This window comes from Hemicordylus capensis, chromosome 4 (assembly GCF_027244095.1).
Source record: "Hemicordylus capensis ecotype Gifberg chromosome 4, rHemCap1.1.pri, whole genome shotgun sequence".
Classification (NCBI taxonomy): domain Eukaryota; kingdom Metazoa; phylum Chordata; class Lepidosauria; order Squamata; family Cordylidae; genus Hemicordylus; species Hemicordylus capensis.
Window position 1 is genome coordinate 53,992,957 of NC_069660.1, and position 26,483 is coordinate 54,019,439.

Here is a 26,483-nt window from a genome sequence, read left to right on the forward strand (position 1 = left end):
AAGGGCTTCAGATAGCAGTGTTGGGAAAGACCCTTCTCTGCCTGGTGGCTGCTGTCAGTTGGAGTACACAGAACTGGGCTAGGATAAATGGACCAATGATCTGACTCGGCATCATGTGTCCAAAATCTAGTTGATATTTTATTTATAACATAGGGGGTTGCTTCAGTATTAAGATTTAACTCCTCTTTGACCCATAAAATGAAATACAGTGATCAAGAAACTGCTGAACAAGTTTTCTCCCCATAATATCAGCTTCTTGCAAGCAAATGAGCAACAGTCTAAGGACCCAGGGTCATCTACTCTCTTTTCTCTATAATCTGCTATCACTCAGCAGTAAGCACCATAATTCTAAATCAGTGCTCATTCTAAACAGTGCAGGTTCTAAATCAGTGCTCATACATTTTTTTTTTTTTAACAGCTTTAACCATTCATTTGGAGCAGTTTCACTGGACTTCGGTGGATTCTGAAATCTTAGGTAAAAGCCATTAAAGTCACCACAATTATGCCTTGGAGTCAGATAGGAATTTAGGAGCAAATATACTCCTAATTCATTGCGAGTGTGGACAAGCATCTGAACAGTATTGGCAGGAAAAATAATGAAATATTGTTTAGATCGTCACTACAATATTTTAGCTGTATAACCCATCTGGATTGCATTTGATACCGACTTTTCCGTAACTGTTGCTTTTTGGGATTAGAACATCATCTGCAGAGGTTAACTAAATACTTTTAAAAACTTAACCAATGATAGTTTATAGCATAGGAGGGAAATGCAAAGAACAGATAACGTCTCTTGGCACTGGATCTCATTTCAGTGAGGCATCTGGGAAGCAATCAGGATCCAACTGAATTTTCTGCAAAGTGTAAAAACTGTACAGTCCTGTTGATTTCTCATTGATGAGGCAAATGCTGTCAAATCAGGAAAAACACTGATTTTTACATTTCATTTGTGCTCAAAAGTTAATCTTACTTAAGAATCTGTGTCCAGGTCTGCAGATATTGCAGATATGGTGTTCTCTCACTTCTCTTCCTTCATATTTCTGAAATTAATGTGTAACCAAAGTAAAGCTTGTAAGCAGTGAGATGTCTCCTATACATTTTGGCAGGGGTGTAGCTATAATTGAGTGGATGGGTTCAAAGAACCTGGGATCCCGGGATCCTGAGGGCCCCCCAGCTCCATCCCTCCCTCCCCCTCCCTCCCTCCCTCCCTCCCTCCATTATCTTCCTCACTCCAAGGGGCCATCAGGGAGAGGGATAAACACGCGCCCCCTCTCCCCTAGCTATGCCCTTGCATTTTGGTATTCTTCCAAGATCAAAACATTTAGCTGCCCCACACCTGGCATGTCTATGAACCCTAGTTCCAACAGAATCATTGTGGGCAGGGCCAGAACATTTGAAATTCAAATTCCAGCCTCCTGGATCCAAACATCTTCTCACAGAGCATCCTTCTGCTAAATCAGTTGCAGCCTTGTAGGTATGTCATTTAATTCCTTGGACCTCCAGGACCATCTTTCCTTGCTTTGACCCACAACAATGATCTCCTTCCAGTCAGTTCTTTCTTTCCATTAAAGTCTATGATGGGTATATTTGCGTTCCATTCTTTGAAAGATCATTGGGCAGAATTGTACACTCCTCTTCAAAGGACATTCCTGCTGTGGAATATGGTACATTTTTGTATATTTCTTTTGATCACACTCACATTGCCAGGTAGAGCCTTCAGGCTGAACTCATATGAAATAACAATATGCATTGTTCAGTTACAGAGTCGGTCCTACAGGAAAGCATTGTCACACAGCGGGCTGTTCAAAGCTGGTACAGAGCAGGTCAGCCTAAAAAAAAGATTCTTCCACAGGGGGTGGGGGAGAGAGAAAGATAATATATTGGGATGGTATGAATAAAAGGGAACTGTACACAGAAAATGGATAATAAATATTGATCAAATCCAATAGATATAGAAAAGATTAGGATGTAGTTTATAAATTGCCTAATACAGCAAAGACTTTGATCATTCTAAGGAATGAGGACCTCCAAGGCAAATGATTTTTAGGGTAGGGCAGGGGAGAAATACATGCCACTTTGAACTATATTTGATGAGTTATGTTGAATTTATTCCAGTAAGGAAGGAAAGTGATTGATTTGTATGTTTTGAGTTATTAATTTGTATTTTTAATTGTTAATTCATATTTTATAGAGCTTACTGAGTCAGGCAGTATATACATTCAATTTAATAATAATAATAATAATAATAATAATAATAATAATAATAATAATAATTATTATTATTATTTTCCCCAGCCACTATAGCTATAAGCAACCTAAAAGCAGAATCTACATTATCTGAGAAGTCCCCCCCCCCCCCAAAAGCGGATTGATAGAAAGAAATCAAGAAAGCACTAGGACCTTTGTGGCTTGTCTTGAAGCACATTATTCTGAGGATCTTTAATTGTCCTGTTGATTTAGTATAAGAACTTTTCTGCACATATAAGAAATATCCTCCTGATGCTTTCTGCTCTGAGGAGAAAAATCCTGCTATTCTTGCTCCATTCTCCAATTTATTTTCTAGTCCCAGAAGGAACTCTCATCTGCTTTGACTTGTTTTCAGCCTTCTTAATGATAAAGAAAAGTCCCAGGCCTTGATCAAAGGTCTTCTTGTCTAATAGTTCCAGTGTGGAAATGTAGACCCAGCAGAAAGAGTCACCAGTAATGGAGAAAAACAAATCCTAAAGCTGAAATTCCCAAAGATTAAGACTTCCCTCATCATGGGGCTTTAAAACTTCTTCTCCACAACTTAAAAAGTATAGTCATCTTGTGGGAGGTTTACAGCTGAATTTAGGGAAGAATTCTTGGAGAGGACAATATAGTTTTTGCCATAGTATCCACTAGGATACAGTGCCATAAATACCCATTTAGTTGCAAAATACCTTTAAGAGGCATTAAGTACTACTTTGCTTCATGCAAGTGGACTGAATACGGGAGTTAAGCATGCCAGACCTCTGCCACTCTTTAGTCATTACCTTTTATGGTGACAATGGCTTTGCTAGTTGCTTGGCCTAATTTATTGCTGGCTACCACCTTGTATTCTCCTCCATCTGAGGGTGTGACACCCGGGATCACAAGCGAGCAGACCCCAAAGTCATTTTTACTGAAGAAGTTGGGATCCTGAGAGAGGTTCTTGCTATCTTTGTACCAGGTTACCCGAGGTACCGGATATCCAGTCACAGCACAACTCATGTGACAATCAAATCCTAAAGTCACCACATGTGGTTTCAGCTGGACGAGGAATCTTGGAGGCTGGTTTTGGTTGACACCCTTGTATTTTGGAAGTCTGACCTCAAATTTACCTGTAAAAGGCATGCAAATAACATCAGAATACAAAGAGTTAAATTTATGGGAATAACCTTCTCACATATGTGAAGTTTAGATTATACCAAGAAGATGTAGAGTGGGTCTATGTACGTGTGGATGCCTGAAATTATCAACTTTACTTGTGGACAAACATGTTAGTGCAGATTTGCTCGTTATAATTGGCCCTAAGACGCTCCATTTGGTTCCTAGTTTTGAGGTCTCACTATTCAGGTTCTCCTTTCAGCTTCTGAGTAGCTTAAGTTTGATTGCTTAGATTGTTTGATTGGTTTTGATTTTAAACCAGTTCCACTCATCAGAATTAACTGAAGCAAGGCCAGTTCAGATAATACCTTTCCAGTCCATTTTATTAGAAAGAGGATGCACCTAGAACGCATCTATCAGGATGTCTTCTGTGGATATCCCTGGCACGTTGCTTTATCTCATGGGAATGGGCTGTTCATCCAAATGGTCGCAAAGTGGATGAACAGCTCACCCACACACCATAAACAGAAATGCTGGGAGGGAGTTGGGACACATGTTAAAAAAGTACATATGGATGTACTCTTGTACTTTTGAATAATGATTATAAACTTTTTGCTGCCATTTTGGCAAGAAGAATGAAGGTTATATTAAGACTTTTTATTCATGAGGATCAAGCTGGCTTCTTGCCAAAGAGACAATTGAGAGACAATGTGAGAACAGTTCTGAATGTACTGGAGTATTATGAAAAACATAAAGATAAACAAATGGCGATGATTTTTTTGGATGCAGAGAAAGCTTTTGATAACGTTTCTTGGCAATTTATGTGGAGACTATTAGATGTAATGGGCATTGTCATTAATTTTATTAGGGCAATAAAGACAATTTATTCGGAGCAATATGCTAAGATTATTGTAAATGGGGAACTATCAGATAATTGTAAAATACAAAAAGGGAGTAGACAAGGATGTCCACTTTCCCCATTGCTTTTTATATTAGTCCTAGAAGTGCTTTGTAGAAGTATTAGAGAAGATGATAAACTACAAGGCCCCAAAATTGGGAAACAAGACTATAAATTGAGAGCCTTTGTGGATGATGTTGTGTTCTTTTTAGAAAATCCAATGGACAAGATTGGAAGATTCTTGGAAAAAATACAACAATTTGTCCAATTGGCTGGATTTTACATAAACAAGGCCAAAACGAATGTTCTGACTAAAAATATGGATCAGAAATCTAAGGACAGATTCTCTGAAATAAGTGAGTTGAAAGTGGAGAAGAAAATCAAATATCTGGGGGTCTGGCTGACAAACAACAATTCTTTGTTGTTTTCAAATAATTATGTCAAAATATGGAATACAGTGAAAATTGATTTACAAAGATGGTCTAATATGAATTTGTCTTTAATGGGAAGAATTTCAGTGGTGAAAATGAATGTCTTGCCTAAAATGTTATTTCTCTTTCACACTATTCCTATAATCAATACTTTAACTTGTTTTAAGCAATGGCAGAAGGATATAACTAAGTTTGTTTGGCAAGGGAAAAGACCAAGAACTAATTTTAAGAATTTAACAGATGCAAAGGAAAGATGTGGTCTTACTCTACCGGACTTAAGGTTGTATTTTGATGCTGTTTGCTTGACGTGGTTAAAAGAATGGATAACATTAAGAAATCCTAGAATACTTGATTTGGAAGGTTTTGATAGAAGGTTTGGATGGCATTCATATCTGTGGTATGAAAAAAGTAAAATACATAAAGACTTTTTGAATCACTATGTAAGAAGGAGTCTAATGAGGGTGTGGTTGAAATATAAAAAATGGTTGGAACCTAAAACTCCATTATGGGTATCCCCGATTGAAGCTCTAACACGTAAAGAAGTAAATATGCAATTGCAATGGGATACTTACAGGGATCTGTTATATTTTCAAGAAAAGGATTGTAAGCTAAAAAGTTTAACTGAAGTACAAAATTTGGTTAGATTGGTTTCAGTACCACCAGTTAAATGAAATATATAAGAAGGATCTTAAAGTTGGATTTGAGGACCAGATGTCGAGATTTGAGAAGGAATTATGTGAAAATGATGAAAAAAAAGTTTCTAAAATGTATAAGCTTTTACTTTTGGAGGGGACAAGAGATGAAGTGGTTAAAACGACCATGGTAAAGTGGGCTCAAGATGTGGGGTGTAATATAGAAATGGCAGCCTGGGAAAAATTATGGAAAACTGATTTAAAATTTACTGCATGTTATGCTTTAAAAGAAAATTATTATAAAATGATGTATAGATGGTATTTGACTCCAAAAAAATTGGCATTAATGTATAAAAATGTTTCAAACAAATGTTGGAAATGTGGACACTCTGAAGGTACTTTTTTCCATATGTGGTGGATCTGTAGGAAGGCCAAGGCCTATTGGGACATGATATATAATGAATTAAAGAAAATATTTAAAATGACATTCCCTAAGAAGCCAGAATCCTTCCTGCTGGGAATAACACAAGGAGTAATTTCTACAACTAATTTAACATTTTTCATGTATGCTTCTACGGCGGCCAGAATAATATATGCACAGAAATGGAAGAGTAATGAACTGCCTTCAAAAGAAGATTGGCTGATAAAAATTTTGGAATATGCGGAGATGGCAAAGCTTACAATATTGATGAGACCAAAATTTATAATGCTTTAAAGAAGATTGGAAACCATTCTTGTTGTATCTAAAGAACTATTTTCCTACTATGGATCTTACAGCAGGGTTTGAAATCTAGTAATAATTGCAGGTTGGGTAGATTAAAATCGTGTTTGTAAGGTTTAAATTTATGTTTTGAATTATTATTATAGCAAGGGTAAATTTTATAGCTGATGACTCACGAAGAGGTGTGAGCGGAAAGTCCATATTTGTTTATGTGTTCTGAATGTTAATTATAAGATTATTGTTAAAATTAATAAAAATTGAATTGGCGGGGGGGGGAAAGGATGTACTCTTGTCATATTCACTTTCCAATTATGTGGGCCAGTAAGGAGTCTTCTGAACTGGCCCGTAATAGGGATGGAGAAAGCTTCAGTTCACTACACCATCACCTGTAGATATGGTTGTCCAAGTATGATAACCTATGTTTACTCAAAGTAATTCTCTGGGGATATTGCAACATCATGCTCTGCTAGGAGAACAGCATATATAATGAGCAGAACAAATTGCAGAGAATTTTACTTACATTATAGTGGTTCGGCTCCTAATTCATAGTTCCATGAATGGAACTATTCATGCAATGGAATGTAAGTTCTATTCATGCAAGGGACATGGGGCACCCCCCCCGGCCCAATAACCCTCTTCCCCCCTGCTGACCCCTGCAAATCTAATCCTAAAGGTGCTCCAGCTCTCAAGGATCCATTTTCTTGGGGGAGGGGGCAGGAAAGGCAGCAACTTCAGAGGGAAGGGCAGTCAGCAAAGACCATCTCTCTCACTGCACAAACAAAACTCTTTCATTTACAGAAGTGTTTGTTGGGGTCCAACCCAGAGAATACACAGATTGTCAACAAACTGGCACTGGTTTCCTTTCAAAGTTTGTTTACCCTTTGTCTTGTGAATGCTCCAGGGTTGCACTGTTTCAGAAGGCTCACTGATTCCCATATAATTTTTTGCCAGAACCCTGAAGAAATATTCCCGGCCTGGAACAAAATTGGCGACAGTGCACTTGTTGGTGTAAATTAGGTCAGCCACCACTTGCCACGATCCCTTGCTGGAGTCACGTTGCATGACCATATAGTTTAAGTTACCCACTCTCTTCTCGGTTGGTGAGGGCTCCCAGATCAGAGTCACGGTTTCAGGGACATTCTCAACCAACTGAATAGGACCAGGGGATTCTGGTACATCTGCAAAATGGGGTGGAAAAATGAGAGGTCTGTGCCAGAATATTAAGATGGAGATAATATCATGATTCCCAACCTTGGTACCCCAGATGTTGTTGTATTTTTATTTATTTTTTACATTTTATATCCTACTCTTCCTCCAAGGAGCCCAGAGCGGTGTACTACATACTTAAGTTTCTCCTCACAGCAACCCTGTGAAGTAGGTTAGGCTGAGAGAGTAGTGGCTGGCCCAGAGTCACCCAGCAAGTATCATGGCTGAATGGGGATTTGAACTCGGGTCTCCCGAGTCCTAGTCCGACACTCTAACCACTACATCATGCTGGCTCTGTTGTTGGATTACAGCTTCCATCATCTGCTGCACAATGGCCCGAGGCCTTCATTCCAAAGGGGATGAAAGGAGTTGTAGCCCAATGACATCTGGGGATCCAAGATTGAGAACCCCTATCATGATAAACAGGCCACAGAAGTGCACGTATACTGAACTGTAAACATTATGTTCCTAGTGACTCAAACACAGTCACTAGTGTTGAAGCTCCTTGTTGATGAAGTTAATCAAGTAAAAATATGTATCAAACCTGATTTTAAGTTAATATGCCTTGCAATTGAAAGGCTATTCAGCGTTGGTAGATTCTTTATGATGCTGCTGGATACTTTATCGATTTAAGCATTTCATATTTCCTAAGAAACCTTTCCAGACAATGTTTGGTTTCCCTGTGTTATCTTGTCCAGCTATGTACACTTCTTCCCCTAAATAGCAGCTGGAGTGGTGCAGGGGTGGGGCGTGATGCAGATTGAGACTATCATGCAAGGCAGGGAAAACATTAACCCTTTCCCCCTACTATGGTTGCAATCCAGACCTACCGTCGGCTGTTATTTGTCCTGGGACAGAAGCTGGCATTGGCTGGCACGAGGAAAATTACTCAGAGTAGTCCCACTGAAGTTAAGAGAACAATGCCTAATTTATCCTTTCAAGTAGCCATAGGGGTCCTGTACAGATTGGGACTCTGGTGGGGCAAAGGCTCAAAGCTCCTTCTCCCATGCCACAGGTCCCCTCCATGGATGATATATAGATGGGGAAAGCAAGCCGCCCTGAGCAGTATTCTACTGGAGGGGTGGGGTATAAATTTAAATAAATAAAATAAAATAAAGCAAGCAAATGTTTGTGGTAATGTGTTGTTTCGCCATAACTAAGGGTTACAAAGATCAACTATAATCTTTATTTTAATTAGTTAATTGATTACTTTGTTAAAAGCAAGGCAGTTAACTGACACAAAATTGTCATAATCCTATTGTTAATTTTAGATTGTAACCCTCTCTACACAGTAGGGATGAGGTGGAATAATAAACATTTCATTTTGAAGGACTAAAAGGCAGTCAGCATTAGCTATGAGGGCTTGCATATGGAGAGAAGCCAGGCTTCACCCTCTTTGTCTCCCAGATAGAAATCTCTGTTGACAGTTGGCACAACTGTTTCTGTAAACTGTAAATGAAGGGGTGGACAGAGTGTGATACTTGCAGCTGGTGTCTGATTCCATTGCTGACAGTTCTCCATAAAGGCCTGCTATGGGATGAGCTCCATGATACTTTTTTGGCAGTGCTAAATATGCTGACTTGTGACCTCTAAATTGCCCACAGGCTGTATCCTGTCATGGACGATGGGCAAATCTGCACAGCTGACATCTGCCTAGCCCAGGGGTTGTCATTGAAGCAGAAATATGGCACTGATCTAGGTTTCCAGAAGAGTGAAGGTGAATTTTATAGGCCCAGGTGCAAGTTCTGGGTGGCCTTGTTACCTGTGACTTGGACAAGGAAGCTGAAAGACTCCTTTTTCCCACTCTCAGTTCGGAGGATGATGGCATAATGCCCACTGTCAGAAAAGTCAGCTCCTGGTATGATGAGCTGGCTCAGGCCTTCTCTGGTGGCCATGGTGGCCTTTGCAGGCAGAGCAAGCCCATCCTTTTGCCAAATCACTTCAGGAGCTGGGGAAGCCTGTTGAAAGGGAAAGAGACATCAAAGCTAGGCTGGTTGTCTTTGGTTTTTGTTTTGTATTGACATGCCATTCATTTGGGGCACAGGTAGCCAGCTGCTGTACTTCCAGAGGCGACTCTGTTCTCCATACCGTGGTTTAGGGATCAAAAGTACATTTTGCCACACAAACCAATCTCTTCACAAGCTCCACAATGAAGACGGTACCTAGCTGGCAGGGAAGTGTCCACATTAAAGCATGGAATATTCCAATTTGTGTACAATTTGAAAACAGCGAGGTCATTCACACAAGCAAAAACTGTGTCCTACCAGGGTTTGAGGGCTGCGTGTGCTCCCAATTTTCAGTTGTGGGGAAGCAAGGTAAGAAGAAAACCTGGATAGAAGTGACTGAGCCCTTTCTCACGACCAGTGAGAAAGAGCAAGAGGGTTAGCGGGGAAGAAGCCTCAAAAAGCTTACCTCCCTGCAGATGAGCAGGTCCTTCCCTCTGGGTGGGCGGATCACCCGCCTAGATGATCACCAGTTGCTGCCAGTTGCTCCGAGGATTGCGGTGCTGGACGCTTGGCCACATGCCAACCCACCCCCCGGAGCTCCCATAATGCACCGCATGAGCACGAGTGCGCAGTGCATTATGGGGATCCCCCCTCCACTCCCCAGAGCTGACTGGGAGACCCGCACAATCGGAAAAATAGCACTTGATCTCTTAACCTCATTTTAGAGGGAGGCTCCATAGGCGGGCTTGCCACCACCCACAGTACACACGCATGCAAAACTGGGCTGGGCTTCCTTTGCTTGGTTTTGCACATGAGTATAAACAGCTTCACTGTGTAGAAGAAAGGTAGGAGGCAAAGCGACCCAAGTTTTTCTCCTACCTTGCTTCCATGCAGTCACTTCTGCCCAGGTTTTCCGCCTACCTTGCTCCCACCCAACTGAAAACTGGGAGCACACACAGCTCCCAAACACTGTTAGAACACAGTGAGCCAGGTCTCACGATCAGTTAGAACCGGTTTGGGAAGCTCAGCACAGACAATCAGGGTGGGAGCCCTGGGCGGCCGGATTGGCTGCCCACACGATTGCTGGCTCCATGACGGAGCTGGCAGGGGCTCGTGAGTTCGGCAGTATGCCATGCGCGAGTGTGCAGGGCATACCAGGGAGACCCCCGAGCCAGGAGGCTGCTTTTCAGCCTCCAGCCAGGGGTCTATTCATGAGTAACCACAGCATGGAGCTGCGGCACGGCTACTCACGATTTTAAAAAATGGGTTTGCAGAGCGCTCGCTTTAAGCCCGATTTTAGGGGAGGGTTACTTTGGCGGGTTAACCGCCTGGAGGCCACAGGGCTCACCTGCGAGCCCGGTGGTTCCCACGGTCAGGATAAATCAGGCTAGGCTCCCCTAGCCTGATTTCTCCTGATCGTGGGTATAGCCTCAGTTTTTGATTGTGTGAATGACCTCATTGTTTCTTTCCTTATGACGGAAAAAGTGGGGAAACCTTTTATTTCTTTATTAAAATGTTTTAATCTTTTGACTAAGGAAACATCTCCAAGGCAGTGTATACTGATGAACATTTGACAGGACCACTGAGGGCCAAACAAAAACATTTCAGCCCATAGGTCACTATTTGGCTATCCTTGAACTAGGCTTTAGCTCTTTCCACTTTATACCAAAATGCTTCCTTGACTCCTTTGCCTTCTGAGTTTAAGAAATAATAGCCAATGTTCCATGTAGTGGAACATTGGCATTAGGAACCCACCAGAGCTACTGCGCAATGTGGAAAGCAGCTGATGGTGTTGCCCAATAGGGAAGCTGAGGAACAGTGTAAAACAGCTTCCTGGCAGTTGTGCAGCACTGCCGCCATTGTTTCCAGTAGAAGTAGTAGTGTGTACCTGCACAGAAGCTATTTTAAGTTGTTCCACAGCTGTCCTGTTGGGCAACACCATTGAGGTTGCCTTTCAAGTTGCTCAGGCTCAGCAACCCCCAGTGGGTCGCTAACACTGACATGCCTCTGACATTCCACAGTAGCAACGATTGATGGATGGGTAAGAGGCACAATCTAGCAAAAATTAAGCATTATTTCGCTTAATGCCAATCAAATAAACTGAGAAGGTGCTTTGGTTAACCAGTAAGGGGACGCACCACATACAATGTAGATTTCCCATGCATGCACACAGGATTTTCTTTCACAAAAGATAGCTTGATTACACAGATTCGCACTCCTTGATAGGCATTAATAATACAACTTGTTGAATCAAACATAAGTTTTATTGAGTCGAGTGGAACTTACCTCCTAGTAAGTATGTTTAGGATTACACTGTCAGCATGAGAAATGGTTCTAAGTAAAGAGGGACCTTTTAAAAGAAGTGATTCTCCTGTACTTAGCAGGAGTTGAGTTACTGTCCCCTAAGCACAGCAGCCCTCCAGTGGTGGTGGTTGTTGATGTCTACCTTATGTTTCTTTTTAGATTGTGAGCTCTTTTGCTCACAAAAGGGAACCATCCTATTCCTTTTTCCATATAAACTGCTTTGATAACTTTTTTTTTGTTGAAGAGTGGTATATAAATATTTGTAATAATAATAAATTATTATTATTATAGCTGGGGCAGAGATGACTCCCCAAAGGGAAAACGTTTTCAGTGGCATTCACACAGCATATGTATGATGGCATACAAACGGATTTAATAATGTAGGTCTGCACAGCAAATCCAGCCTGCAACATATACAATTGGGGGTCTAATATAAGAAAGCGTGGAACTGGTTTTCTTGAAAGACACCTTTCAAAAAGATAACTTTTACGCAAAAGTTATACTTACTTCAAAAGGAATGCGCATACGAATGGTATCCCCTGCTTTTATAATCATAAAGTTTTTGATAGAGTCTCTTATTAAGAGCTTGGGGTGAACTGAAATGAAAAAAATGAGCAAAAAAACTGCATATTATCTATGTTTGCAAATATATTGGATGCCAGAGAGCCCATCCACCATAAATGCTTCCATAGCCCGATTCAGACATTATGCTGTAGAGTATATAGATGTATGGGCACTTGTACACATGTTTCTGTGAATAACTATACCTGTGTTCATTTTAAAAGTGAACCTGGATACAGGCCCTTCAAATGTATGGTACAGATAGGAAGTGTACTTTTGTACCTGTGTTCAGCATAACATGTGAATTACTATACCTGCATACAGATCTGTACCTGTGTACACTGTACACTTGTTGTAGGAGTGTTGAACATAATGTATGAATGGGCTTCATGACAATGCCTAATTTGAAAAGTGTTCACAGCAGCTGGATAAGCTTCTGCAAATAATGTTAACCATCAACAACCTTAAGCACTTGACACTCGTTTATGCTATGATATATTATGCAGAAAACAGACAGGTAGCACTTCTATATTTTGCTCCATATTTAGAAAAATAGTATGTGCCTTTCCTCTACAATCTGATGCAGCCATCTGCAATAAACACTAGGGTCTTAGTTTGAAGTTTGATCAGACTATCTCAAGTACATGCCTTCAGTCTTCCCTTCTGTATCACTGTGATCTGTGTCACTCCCTACCCTGTTAAATGTAATAGCATCTTTTGATGCCTGGCTTTCTTTCCTATCCTTTCCTTAATCCTTATCTCGCCTGCTTTTATCTCTAAAGACTTCAGTATTCATGCTAATGATCTTGTTGATTGCTCAGACTTTATTTCTTCTATTCCTACTGGCTTCTCTATACCCTCTCAAGTTGCTGCACTGAGCTCTCATCATTTCTCATCTCATATGCTCTGGGGATGAACAGAGACAAGCAGTAGCCAGATTGTAGCCAAAACAGCATACCTAATGGAGGCAGAGGCACTCTAACCCCCGGACCCTGGGGACCCAGTTCATGGCCTCCAAGGTCCAGTAGTGTTGGAAGTTAAAGGACTTTGCGCTGTCTCTTTGTCTCAGACAGTGGAGGACAGACTAGTAAGTCAGAGGGCTAGAAGGTCAAGACATTGGTCATCACTTCTCCACTGCTCTGATGCTATCCCTTTGAAATGTAGATTGCTACTCTTAGGGATCAACTTCCTCTTCCTCTCTCTCTCTTCCTACCTAGCCATCTACCTTGCAACATGGCAAGCCTCTCTCCCTGCACCATGTGTGCAGAGAGGATGCAGAATCCATCTGCATCCAGTTAGATAGATAGATTAGAGATCCTAACTCAAAACTTTCCTATCTAGAATGGAGTTCCTTAATAAATGCCTTTTATATTGATTTGAAACTATGAATTGGCTCCAAGTTACTTCACTCTCAGCACACACGCATGCCTAACTAAACTACCACTGTGTTGTGCCTCTGTGCACTCTGCTATATTGAGAAAGGGATTCTCTCACCACAGAGAATTTCCAACAAGTAGGACCTCTAATGGGTTGGGGGATGGGCTCTGGGAGGCTTCCTGCTGCCATCCCATGCCCACCTCTCTGTGCCGAACCATGGCTATCTTACTTTAGTTACTTTACTTTAACTGCCAATGGGTGGAGTGGGGGTGGCTGAGCAGGCCTCCCCTCCACCACGTGCTGGCCGCAGCAGTGGCTGCAGTAGCCACTGGGCCTGCCTGTCCTTGCAAACGGCGAGGTGCTCCTTTCTGCACAGGCACGCAGGAGCGTCTTGCTGTTTGTAAGGACCGCTGGGCAGGGCCAGACAGGCAGGCCCAGTGACCGCTCCGGTTCCTCCACAAACCCGGTTTAAGGGGAGGGTTACTTTGGTGGGTTAACTGCTGGTGGTTCCCACGACCAGGAGAAATCGGGCTAGGCTCCCCAGCCCGATTTCTCCTGATCATGGGAATAGCCTCAGTATTCAATTTTTGAAGGGCGGTATAGAAATCAAATAAAAATAATAAAAATAAATAAATAAATTATCAGTCTCTTTCTTCCATTCCTGTCTCCATGCCTTTTTTCATGCTCTTCCCTCTGCTTGGAACCATCTCCCCTTCTATATTCATCAGGCTACCTCCAGGGTTCTCAAACCTGGATCCCCAGATGTTGTTGGGCTTGATCCACAACTCTCATCATCCCCCGACACAATGTCCAAAGGCCATTGTGGCTGTAGATGATGGGAATTGTAGTCCAACAACATCAGGAGACCCTAGTTTGAAAACCCCTAGGCTACCTCCTTTTCTCCAATTTCCTCAACAACTCCTTCCTTAACTGATTCTTTCTGGGACTATCCTAGCCTTGATTTACCTGCCGTCCATTAGAATTTGTCTCCCTTATCCTTATTATTTATTATTAATTCCCTAGCTCTTCCTCATCTGTAGGCAGAGATCAGGTCATGTTTATGTTGTGTGCAATACGCACAATGCTACCACTAGTGCATATTTATGCTGCTGCTGCTGCTGCTGCTGCTACTACCACTACTACACATTAGTAGTGGTAGTATGGATGGAATTTCACATAAATATGTATACATTGATTGTGCTTCCCAAGGCAAAAGCGATAAATTTTAACTCACCAGTGGGAGGTACTGCTTGGATGCAAGTGTCTAGTTCAACAGGATCACCAAACCCCCCATCATTGACTGCTCTCACACGTAGGAAGTACATCTCCCTGGCTTTCAGCCCCCTAACTATATACGTTGTCATTCCTATTGGGAGGGAATTGCACTGGTTCCACTTCAGAGTATCCATGTGTCGCATCTCTACTATATAGCCTTTGGCAGAACTTTCTTCTTCTAACTCTGGTTTCATCCATGACAAGGAGATGCTGGAGTAGTCAGTATTAGTCACTTTAAGTCCCCTCACTGGACCTGGAGGATCTGGAAATTGGAGGATTAATGGATATTTCTATATTCCAAAGGGTTTAAAAAAGCACGCGCACACCCCCACATTCATATTTGATCCCTTGCTCTTTGAAGTGCTCTGTTACTATGCTCATATTAATAGAAAATCCCAATCCTCATTTTCCATATAACTCTGGAAAACATGCAATACAGTTTCCTCATAGTAATTACTGGAAATTTCACATCGATTCATCATCAAGGGAATTATATTACAATATACAGAAGTTTATTAAAATGTTATAAAGTTTTTATAAAGTTTTCAGGTAGAAATTTCATGGGTTGACATCCAAACTAACGGAGCACTGGTGCTATGGGTGCACTGGTGCTTCTGAAGCATTCCAGAATGGGACACTATGGGAGGAGAGCTGGTCTTGTGGTATCAAGCATTACTTCTCCCCCTTCCTAGGCAGGGGCTGCCCTGGTTACATATAAATGGAAGACTACGGGGCGGGTCTCACAATCCGTGAGACTCGCTTTGTCCAAAACTTAGCCCGCTCTCCCCACAGACGATCTCTGTAGGGGCCCTGGGCGGCTGAATCAGCCGCCCACATGATTGCCGGCTCCGTGACAGAGCCGGCGAGGGCTGGGGAGCTCAGGGGCCACGCAGCCCCCAGAAGCCCCAGTATGCCCTGTGCAAGCATGCAGGGCATACTGGGGAAACTCTCCTAGCCCGATTTTTGCAGATCGTGGGAATAGCCCCTACATGTGTGAGCACTGTAAGATATTCCCCTAGGGGATGAAGCTCTGGAAAGAGCATCTGCATGCTTGCATGCAGAAGGTTCCAAGTTCCCTCCCTGGCATCTCCAAGATAAGGCTGAGAGAGACTCCTGCCTGCAACTTTGGAGATGCTGCCGCCAGTCTGTGTAGGCAATACTGAGCTAGATGGATCAATGGTCTGACTCAGTATAAGGCATCTTCCTATGTCCCTATTCCCCTAACATTGCACTGGTGCTTGGATGGTGGTGGAGAGTCAGTGACCTCCTATTCCCCTAGAAGCACTCTGTACTGCACAAGCCTTTGGGATATATTTTTGGATGGATCAGAGTGCTTCTGAGGGAAGGGAAGGTTGTCAAAACTTCCCACCGACTGCATGAGCAGTGGAGGTGAATGCTTCAGATGCACCTCTGATTCTTCTGTAGCACCAGTGCTTCATTAGACTGGATGTCAGCCATCATTTGGTACACTATATTTCCTCCTGATGCATCTTCTCTTCATCAACTCCCAATGGGTACAGCTAGTGGCTATTCTTAGCACTAGAGCAGTGATTCTCAAACTTGGGTCCTCAGGTGTTATTGGACTTCAACTCCCATAATCCCCAACCAAAGGCCACTGAGGCTGGGGATTATGGGAGTTGAAGTCCAATAACACCCGAGGACCCAAGTTTGAGAATCCCTGCACTAGAGCTTTCCTCAATCAAAGCAGCTAATTTGATTAATATAAGGGGAGTTTGGGTACCACTGCCTGAAACATATATCCCAATTTAAATATTGATCCATGATAGCAGATGTATGATAGTGCTCATCAAGTGATCAACTGAGTTTGTGAACATATGAAAACTTTTTATATGAATCAGCATTCTTTCTGCCAACTGTGTTGTTTTCCAATTGACTGAACAACTTACTCATAGGATCCCGAGCAAAAACAGCTTCTGAGGGTGCACTGGCCTCACCCACCCCTGCCGCATTGACAGCAGCCACACGGAACTCATACTGCAATCCCTCCTTTAGATCAGTCACTGTGTACTTCCTGTCTGTGAAAGGAACAGCATGCCATAGTGACCAAACAGTATCATTCATTCCCAGAGCTAATTAAACTTAGGTTGCTTCCACAATAGCCCTTTTATTTGAAATTGCCACCCTATGTTCATTCACTTTTTACAGAAAATCTAGCAAACCAGCCAACCCGCACAGAGCATCTGTGCACTCTTTGGGGCTGGCTGTTCCATTCTCTCTCCTGCCCCACTCTCCCTACCTCCCTTCTGCCCCACACTCTTGCCTCTCTTCCTCTCCCTCCCACCCCACTCTCTCTTGCCCTGCCTCCCACTCACCCTCCCCTCTCTCTCACCCTCCCCTCCCTCTCACCCTCCTGCCCCAGTCTCTCCTGCCCTCCCTCCCCCCTGCTCCTCTCTCCTGCTCTCCCCTCCCCCACTCCCTCTTGCCCTCCCCTCCCCCTTGCCCCACTCCCTCTTGCCCTCCCCCTCCCCCCTGCCCCACTCCCTCTTGCCATCCCCCTGACCCTCCTTCTTGGCATCCTTCTTGCCCTCCCCCCTTGCCCTCCCCACCCCTCCCCCTCCCTCTTGCCCTCCCCCTCCCCTTTGCCCACCCCCTGCATTTTTAAAAGTTCTACTTACCCGGCCGCCGCCACCGCTCCTCCTCGTGGGCAGCGAACAGGAAAGTCCCGCCACCTGTTTCCCTCCCACCCCAGTCTCCCACGAGCTCCTCTTGGCCTGGCCGGCACGCCTGGCTGAGAGCCATCTCTGCGGCCTGTCCCGCCGCCGGGTCTGCCACACCAAGTGCAGCCTACGCGGCCTCTCCCGCCAGCTGGCTCGCCACACCAAGTGCCGCCTACACGGCATGCCGTGCCCGCTGCCTCCGCTTGTCAGTCTTTGCAGCCAGTGGCAGGCCAGCCACTCTCCCCCGACCCCCACCTTCTGCCCCGGTATCGGGGCTGGCTGCTGGCCAGCTGCCGCCCGCCATCCGGCCGCCTCACCACCTCAGCCCTCGGCCGGGCCCACCACCGCTTCGCCGGGCCGGGCCTGCAGCCACCACCCATTGCCAGGCCGGGCCCGCCAGCAGCCATGGCTCGCAGCAGCCAATTCTCCTCCTCCTGGGTGTGCCAGCCAATCAGGCACCTCCGCAGCCCAGCCAATCAGCTGGGCTTCTGGGACACATTTTCCCTGGCACACCCAGGAGAAATATATATATAGATGTTAAGTTATTGTTAAACCATCACATTCATGTTTATTTTCTTGTTCTCCCATGTTTTTCCCCAGATCTGGTTTATGACAAATTGTGCAGACTCTCCCATGACTGTTTGTTTGTTGGTAAATGGTAACTGAAGCAAAAATGGGGGGGGGGGTTCTGTCCCTTGCCTACTACCATGAGTAACAGAACCACAAGTAATGAGGCATTAGGGCTATGAGGAAAGGGGGGGTTAGGTTCCATGATGGAGGGAAAATGTTTTGGTTTTTTTAATGACCCAAATGGCCCCCAAATGGCCCAGAACTTACTGTGGCATGCTTTGCGGGTCCCCCATGTGCCAAGGAATGCCTCCACAAAGGACGAAATGCCAAAAAGCTGTGAAAAATCATGGGGGAAGGTCTGATTTTGCGAATAAACTTGCCACAAAATGGCTCCCTTAGATAAACTGGATGATGAAAGTGACCTCCGTGGTCACATCCGGCCCTCTAGGAACCACAGACATGTGGGTTTTAACACTGTCATATCCACAGATACTGGAAATGGGTGTCTGATACTCCACAAATAACGAAGTTCTCCTGTACACTGGAATTAATGAAGGGTTTGTTTACTTGGCTGGCTGGTTCTAGTTCTGTTTATGTACAGACATGAGTTCTGATAAAAATGCAGTTGAGTCAGCATCGATTCCTGGCAACCACAGAGCCCTGTGGTTTTTCTTTGGTAGAATACAGAAGGGGTTTACCATTGCCATCTCCCGTGCAGTATGAAACGATGCTTTTCAGCCTCTTCCTATATCACTGCTGCCCAATATAGGTGTTTCCCATAGTTTGGGAAACATACCAGCGGGAATTTGAACTAGCAACCTCTGGCTTGCTAGTCAAGTCATTTCCCACTGTGCCATTAGGTGGATAACATAGCATTATATTAAGTTTTCCATGAAACCTCCATTTTAATTCCACATTTAGTTTATTATGGAAAAGCAGTGCTTCAGTAGTGCTAAAGCACTCTAATATGGATGCAGCCCTAGTATTACAACTAAGTATTTCCGTTTTCAGCCTTTAGTCTACTTCCTCTCTTGAGTCTAAGCAATATGTCCCTAGTTTTGAGCTGCTTACCTGTTATGGGCAAGTCAGTGACAGGTGTCCAGAAGTTGCTACCCTTCTTGCATTTCTCAACTGTGTAGCCCAAGATCCGAGAGTTGCCTGTTTTATGAGGCGCTGCCCATGAGAGTGTGATGGCACCTTTGTAAGCACTGACAATTTTGGGAGGTGCAGGAGGACCAGGAAAAACTAGGAAAAATTCAGCCCATCATTAATAAGGCATCTGAGCTACCTTGTAAGGCAGATATAACCACCTTAAGAAATTACATTTCCTTATATGGAAAACAAAGAGAACATCTTTTTAGAACTGTAAGAGGTTTAATCATTCTTAGCAAGCTTCATCCAACTTCTAGATGCTGTATTAGAAAAATATTAGAATACTGCTGAGATAGCTGGAATTGTAAAGTGAGTTGCCTGTTGTGTTTGTTTATGTTGTTCCCTAATACAATGGCTGTACAGAAGGAGCTCTTAGTTTTAAGAATTCTCCAAAAAATATTGGAAAGATACAGCCTGTTCAGAATCAGGATAGGTGTTCCACCCATTGCTAGGATTAAAGGCTTTTTCAGGAAATGGACCCCTTGAAATCATAACTTTTGATGCAGAAACTGAATTTGCAAAACATTCTGCTGAACACTTGCTAAAAGTGTAAGTGGAGTTGTCACTGGATCAAATCTCACTTCAACAATTGATTTGTTGTTGTCTATGCCATTCATGTGGCTGGGTACTCTCCAATTTCCCATAGTTCCCAGTTGTCGGTCTCTAATATTGGTTAGCAGTGTGCATTAAACCGGCTGGCCCAGTTCAGTTCGAGTCGGAACCCGCCACCCTGGTCCGGTCCAGTCTGGGGGTGGGAGTGGTCGCCAATATATTTTTAAAAAAATTAATTTACCTTCAGCCCTTTTGGGGGGCTTTCTGTAGGCCACCGGGGGGGGGGGGTGTCTGCCAAGGTTCCCCCTCCCCTGCTGGCCTCTCACATCACTGGGAATTTAATCAGTTTATTGGTACGGTGGCCATTTTGGAGGCTACTGTGCATGCGCAAATGGCCTCTGTGAGGCCTGGCATGGCCCAGGGCCTCGCAGAGATCATTTGCACATGTGCGGCAGCTTTTTTTAAAAAAAAATTATTTTAAAAATGGCTGCTGGGTGAAAATGGCTGCCGCACATGCGCAAAAGGTTTCTGCAAGGTCCTGGGCCATTCCAGGCCTCGCAGAGGCCATTTGCGCATCCACGGCAGCCTCCAAAATGGCCACCGCGCTGATTTACAGAGGCCCAAATGGGCCATTCAACTGATTAATTCGGGCTGCGGTGGCGATGTGAGAGTCCAGTGGGGGGAGCGGGAACCTTGGCGGACCCTCCCCCAGCCTACAGGAAGCCCCCTGAAGGGGCTGAAGGCAAATTAATTTAAAAAAAAAAATAAAATTAAAATAACTTTTAAAAAATTCGCAGACTTGTCCAGTGGTTCAATTCCGGTCCAGACAGAACTGGGGGTGTGTGCGTGTTCGGTTCGACACACCCCTAATATTGTTTTTATGGAAGTTTTGTTAATGTATTTTAACAAAAGCAGGCAACTTGAGGCAGGCAACTTGAAGCAAACTACTGAAATGGGAAATGTTTGCAGTGCTCAAAAATGTTCAGTGCTCAAAAAGTGGTATATAAATGTGATTTTATTAATGATGTTAAAGATGTTTAGGTCCAGTTGAACCTGATCTACATTTTCCCCCCATACTCTGAACTTTCTAATTTTTTTCCAAAAGTACAAAGTAAGATACAAGTATCTTTTACAAAATTTAAATAATCATGCCAGATATATAAGGAAATATTGAACATAAACTAGGTGGTCATATAAACCATAAATAGAGATCAGTTATAATCAAAGGTAGATTCTTCCATGATTGTTTGTCATCATACAATGTGACAAATTCTATAAGTTTCGACACTGGCACCACCTTCCGGATATTGAAAAGGCATTCATGTAATGATGGTATATATGGATGACGCCAGTATCTGGCCAGTAGAATTTTGGCTATCGCTAATAAATTCTGTACTAAAGATAATAGTATTTAGAAGGAATTTCTTTCAGATAACACAACAATATACTTCGTGGATTTGGGGACAGTGGATATCCCATCATTACATTAATAATGGACTACATTACTATAATGATCTACATTTCCATTTAGTGACAATGCCTTGGGAGTCTATGGGATGTTAGATATTTGTCATGAAAATATGACAGACATTCAAAGAGGTCTCTATTACCTTTGGCAGCAGCCATCACCTCATCAGACTCAAGTGCCTCACTGGTCCCCTCGGCATTCACTGCTTTCACCCTGAAGTAATAACTTTTGTCATGTTCCACTTTGTTGGTGGTAAAAATAGTGTCGTCTCCTTTGGTTTCTCCCAGTGTCACCCAGGTCTTTCTGCCAACCTGCTGCTTCTCAATGGTATACGTCTGCACTGGCTTACCACCATCATCCTTTGGGGGCTTCCACTTGATACTTATGCCACTTGTGGAGCAGTCCACAACTTCAATGGGACCCATGGGTGGCTGGGGCTTATCTGAAGGGAAAACAGAGAATACAAGAAAGGTCTTTGCTTGTGATTGGTACTGGAATTGTTGACCTCTCTTTATGAGGGTGAGTACTCGCAAGATCAATAGGTACCTGTCAAGGTTCTCATCACTGTGATAGAAGACTTACACTGACAAAAGATGGGTGCTTATAGTGTGTGAAGGATCATAATCATGTGTGGATAGAAGACTTTCGCTGATAATAAGGACGTTCACAGCATATGAATATGCTATCCGATCTTTTAAAAATATGAACCTCTAGCACACTAGTGAATTGAATCCTGATAGGTCACTTCTGCCCACTCACTTGCATGCCTAGGTCAGGCAAGGGCTATTGCTACTGCCTCCTCTTCCACCATGGGCTGAAAGACAAAAGCACTCTTTTTCCAGGTGCCTGAGATGGGAGGTAATTGCACTGCTTCCATCTCTGGTATGCAGTAGCAGGGCACTTTGCAGCAGGAGAAAGAAGCAGCCGTAGCAACTGGGCAGATGAGTGAGCAAGGACAAGCAAGGACAGCATATTAATGTTTGGTTTGTGGGTATGCCAGAGGCAGACACTGATATTAAAAAAGAGTTCACAGTACTTTCAAAACCCTGGGAGCTCCCTTTTTTACATTATGTCTGTCTTCAGCCATAGTCGACGGTGTTCCAGTTTGCTCCTTTTTCCTCTTCTGTCTTTATTTATTTAAAATATTTCTGTCCTGCCCAGGGGCGTAACAAGGCTGGAGTGGGCCCAGAGACAAAATTTTAAAATGGGCCCCTCGCTGATACACACACACACACTTCACATGTGACTTGCCTCTGGGGGGGGCCTCGAGGCGTGGGGGCCCCCAGGCAGCTGCCTGCCCTTGCCTAATAGTAGTTACGCCCCTGGTCCTACCCCTTCAATATGATACTGCCCAGGATGACTCACAAAGACAACTCTGCTACTACCTACTTACAAGCAGCTTGCTGTGAAGTAACAAAGACTTCACCTATTTGAAAATTAGAGTAAATGCAGCAGGTTATCTCTCTAAAGACCTTCTGTTCCAACAACAGAGGCGTTAAGCAAGAATGTATCCTGGCTCCATTATTATTTAACTTTTATATATACTCTATGGTTGCCTCTCTGACTCGCTCAGACTTTCACCCCTCAATATTAGCCTCTAAACCTGTAGCAGTGCTTCTGTAAGCAGAGAAAATATTATCACAGACCCTTTATTGGCTTGAGAAAAGCACTTGATTCCCTCACTTCTTACTGTAAAGGTCATGCTCTGCAGATTAATGACTCTAAAATGCAGATTACAAGGTTTGCCAAACACCCCAAGATCTTATGTTGGTCTATAAGCTTGTAGGGATGTGCACAAAACCGGTTTGCCCGGTTCGGTTTGGATTCGAACTGGGTCCGAACCAGGAGGGGGTGGTTTGGTTTTGGTTTTGTCTGAACCACCCCCTGGTTCGGTTCGGATCCGGACCGGTTTGGACCGGTTCGGACACATGAAAATTGGAAGGATGGTAGCTGGCACCCAGGGGTACCTGTCACCCAAACCCCAAACCTCCGAACCGGTCCGAACCGAACCGGGGGTGGTTTGGTTCGGATCCGAACCTCCGAACCGGAACCGGTTCAAATCCGAACCGGTTCGCACATCCCTATAAGCTTGAGCAGGTCAGTTGCTATAATACTTAGGCATTGTATTTCACTTTTCTGTTAGTCATCGACCCCACCAGGAATATGTCATCCAAAATGTTCAAAGGTCATCATCAGCAATATTGGCTTTTTTCTACTCTAGAGGTGGTCTTTTTATTCCTGCAACCATAAGGCTATTCGAGCCCAAGGTGCAGGCTCATTTGCTTTATGGAGCACAACTTGGCCTTTATTCTAACATCCAAGCTTTAGAAGCTGTGCAATCTAAATTTCTTAGAAAGCTGTTTCAGGTACCGCAGGGTGTTCCTAACACAGCTTTGAGAGTGGAAGCAGGTTTTATAAATGTGGAGTCTAAAATCTGGCTTTTAATATTCAAATTTTGTCTTAAAATAAACTTTAATCCCACTGGATTGTTACCGCTTATGCTAGCAAATAAGTTCACCTCTAACTGGGAAATGGAAGTTAAAAGGAAATTGTTCTATTATGGGTTTGCCCCCGAGTTATTGCTGACAATGAATCTTGATCAAGCTAGCCTAGCACTCACACAAAGATTTTGTGATGTAGCATGGCAATCTGATAGAAGTTCTGTATCAAGGAGATTAATGGTGGATAACCAACTTTTGAATATGAAGTAAAGTGTGCCATCAAGTCGATGTCGACCCCTGGTGACCACAGAGCCCTGTGGTTTTTCTTTGTAGAATAGGAGGGGTTTACCATTGTAGGAGGGGTTTACCATTGCCATCTCCCACACAGTATGACATGATAGCTTTCAGCATCTTCCTATATACACTGCTGCCCAATATAGGTGTTTCCCATAGTCTGGGAAACATACCCGCAGGGATTAAAACCGGCAACTTCTGGTTTGATAATCAAATCATTTCCCCGCTGCACCATGAAACCTGCTGATTATTTAGATAAACTTACAATAGCAAAATACCAAATAGCTTTTACACTAGCATGCTTTGACATTCTACCTTCTGCTGTGTTTGAGGGTAGGATGTAAAAAGTCCCTTATGCAGAGCAGTTTTGTCCTTGCAAGGCAGGAGCTGTCAAGACATTATCCTATGTGCTATATTGTAGTTTCTACAGTTTCTATTAATTAATAGTGCGCCTTCTAGCAAATTACCCTGGCCACCTAGATGAATTCTAGGTTAGTTATCTTTTATCTGACAGCGATGACAAAATCACTTATGCAGTCACTAAGTTTTCCTTTGTTGCCATTAGAATTCATAGTAAGAGAATACCTGCATAGTTAGATTTCATGAGGTTTATGAATACCTGGATTAGTTTATGGTTATTGTTTGGACTGTATGTACATATTTTTCTGGTCAGTGACCACAAATAAACTGAACTGAACTGACTTCACAGCAAGCAGTGATGTTCCCTGTGCTCCCACTCTCGAATGTGCTACCGTTCTAACATTAGGCTGTCTCTAGGTATAACACCTCCTATATTCTTTTATGCTTCATCAAAAAGGTTGTGTGAGGACTAGGGGTCTCTTACCTATCACAACAAGCTTAAGCGCAGCTTCAAGGGTTCCACTCTCATTCCTCAACTTCACTTTATAATCACCGCAATCCTTCCGGTTGGTGCTGGATATGGAGAGCCGAGTGAAGTTGTCTGAATGTTCAGTGTTGATCCGGGCATCATCTAGAAGCTCCCCATCATCCTTTAACCACACTGCTCTGATTGGCTTCCGGCCCTCAAATGGGATTTTAACCATGGCATTCTTTCCTGCCTTCACTACTACAGGCTCTTTGCTCAGTTTTTTCAGAAGAGCAGCATCAACATTTGGAGGGTCTGAATGTAGAAACAAAGCAAACAGTGCCCACTTGTGAATGTTTTCATTGTTTAAAAATGGTATATAAATATTCATAATAAAATAAAAGGAATACATAAGTAATGAGGTGAAGGTATGGAGTTTGCTCCGTATTTATTGCTGCTATGTTGAATAGCCCACAACTGCAACAGAAAGTAAAGCCGTGTGGTAGCAAGAATTCAGAGAAGCAATTCTCAAACTCTATCAGAGTGAGACTTGTTCAGATAAGAAAAGAAAAAAAGAAAAATTCCACGGCCACTACTCAAACAACTTGATAATGATTTACTGCAAGCAGCACATTTAAGAGAAATGCAGAACAAGGAATTGACATGGTCCTCCACAAAGGATGTACCATCTAAGTTAGATGGGCAAGATAAGGATGGAGGAAACGACAAGAGGCTGATTAATATGTAGCAGGGGTTAGTGTAGGAGTCAGATGGCAGCAAAAAAGCAGGAAATGAGGCTAGGATAATTTTTAAAATGTTTTCAGAAGAAGTGGATTCTGTGAAGGGATATCAAACAGAAGAGTGAAAAAGCCTTAAAAGTGGGGAGAGGCTGTACCAAGCATAGGGAGCAACTTTCAGAAGGCATAGAGATGGGAAGGGGAATGAAGAACTAAGATAATAAAATCAATCTATGTCCAGCAGAAGGTGAAACAAAAGGTTTCAATGGGGAAAGTTTAATCATGGACAGATGGAGCAACCTTCAAGAGGAAGAAGCAGATGCTTGAAGGTTAATTCAAAGCATGTCAGAGAGTCACAGTAAGGAGGGACTGATACAATCAAAGCAGCAGGGGTTTACAGAAGCATTTTGAATTGATCAAGGATGTCCACACCACAGTTTGCAAGCCTGTCACTGAATTGTCTAATGAACTGTCTCCCTGATAATCCTTGCTTGCTGAACAACAAACACTGAAGACTAGCTTATGGGTGGAGAGGGCTGATGTCTGGAGGGTTCTACCTTAATGACCTTCTGGTTGCTTCCAGAACTCTGCTTTCACAAAAGTATTGCATTAATAGCTGGAGTTTAGCATCATTTTATCAACAAACTGTCCAGATGTGTTTTATCAGACTTGCCTTCAACAAGAACAGATGCCTCTGTTTTGATGCCTTCAGCTTCAAATTTGTATTTTCCAGCATGCCTGTCTTGTACTTCATCTATTATCAGTTTGTGAATTGCACCATCCTTCTCAATGGAGACTCCATCTAGGCCTGTTATCTTGTGGAGAAGGGGATAAAAAGGCAGATAAACATTCTTTATCAGGCAGTACATGCAACATTAAAATGGCTACAAATGACATTCTGTTTCACTGCTGCATTTACCACAAATGCAGAGAGCACTAAACCCAGTCATTTTTTCGTACTGCATTTTCAAGGAGATACTCTTTATGTTCTGCCCTTGCGCCAGTGCTTCACATACTCCTAAGATGTAATGCAATCGACTGGGTAGGTAGAATTATAAAGAAAATAATTGTTGCACATGATCACTTG

At 43.2% G+C, this 26,483-nt stretch overlaps 1 protein-coding gene across 1 annotated transcript in view; it reads right to left on the reverse strand.

Moving 5' to 3' along the window:
* Window positions 1–1,216: 1,216 nt before the first annotated feature.
* Window positions 1,217–26,483, reverse strand: part of IGFN1 (immunoglobulin like and fibronectin type III domain containing 1) — a 74,268-nt gene continuing 49,001 nt past the window's right edge. The window contains exons 14-24 of the mRNA XM_053251057.1: window positions 26,070–26,211; window positions 24,678–24,974; window positions 21,241–21,540; window positions 18,998–19,171; window positions 16,586–16,714; window positions 14,638–14,940; window positions 11,973–12,061; window positions 8,978–9,173; window positions 6,888–7,187; window positions 3,015–3,341; window positions 1,217–1,843 (exon numbers count right to left, since the gene is read on the reverse strand). Coding sequence (XP_053107032.1) covers window positions 1,830–1,843; window positions 3,015–3,341; window positions 6,888–7,187; window positions 8,978–9,173; window positions 11,973–12,061; window positions 14,638–14,940; window positions 16,586–16,714; window positions 18,998–19,171; window positions 21,241–21,540; window positions 24,678–24,974; window positions 26,070–26,211 — 2,271 coding nt within the window. The 3' untranslated portion in view covers window positions 1,217–1,829. The remainder of the gene's footprint in view (window positions 1,844–3,014; window positions 3,342–6,887; window positions 7,188–8,977; window positions 9,174–11,972; window positions 12,062–14,637; window positions 14,941–16,585; window positions 16,715–18,997; window positions 19,172–21,240; window positions 21,541–24,677; window positions 24,975–26,069; window positions 26,212–26,483) is intronic.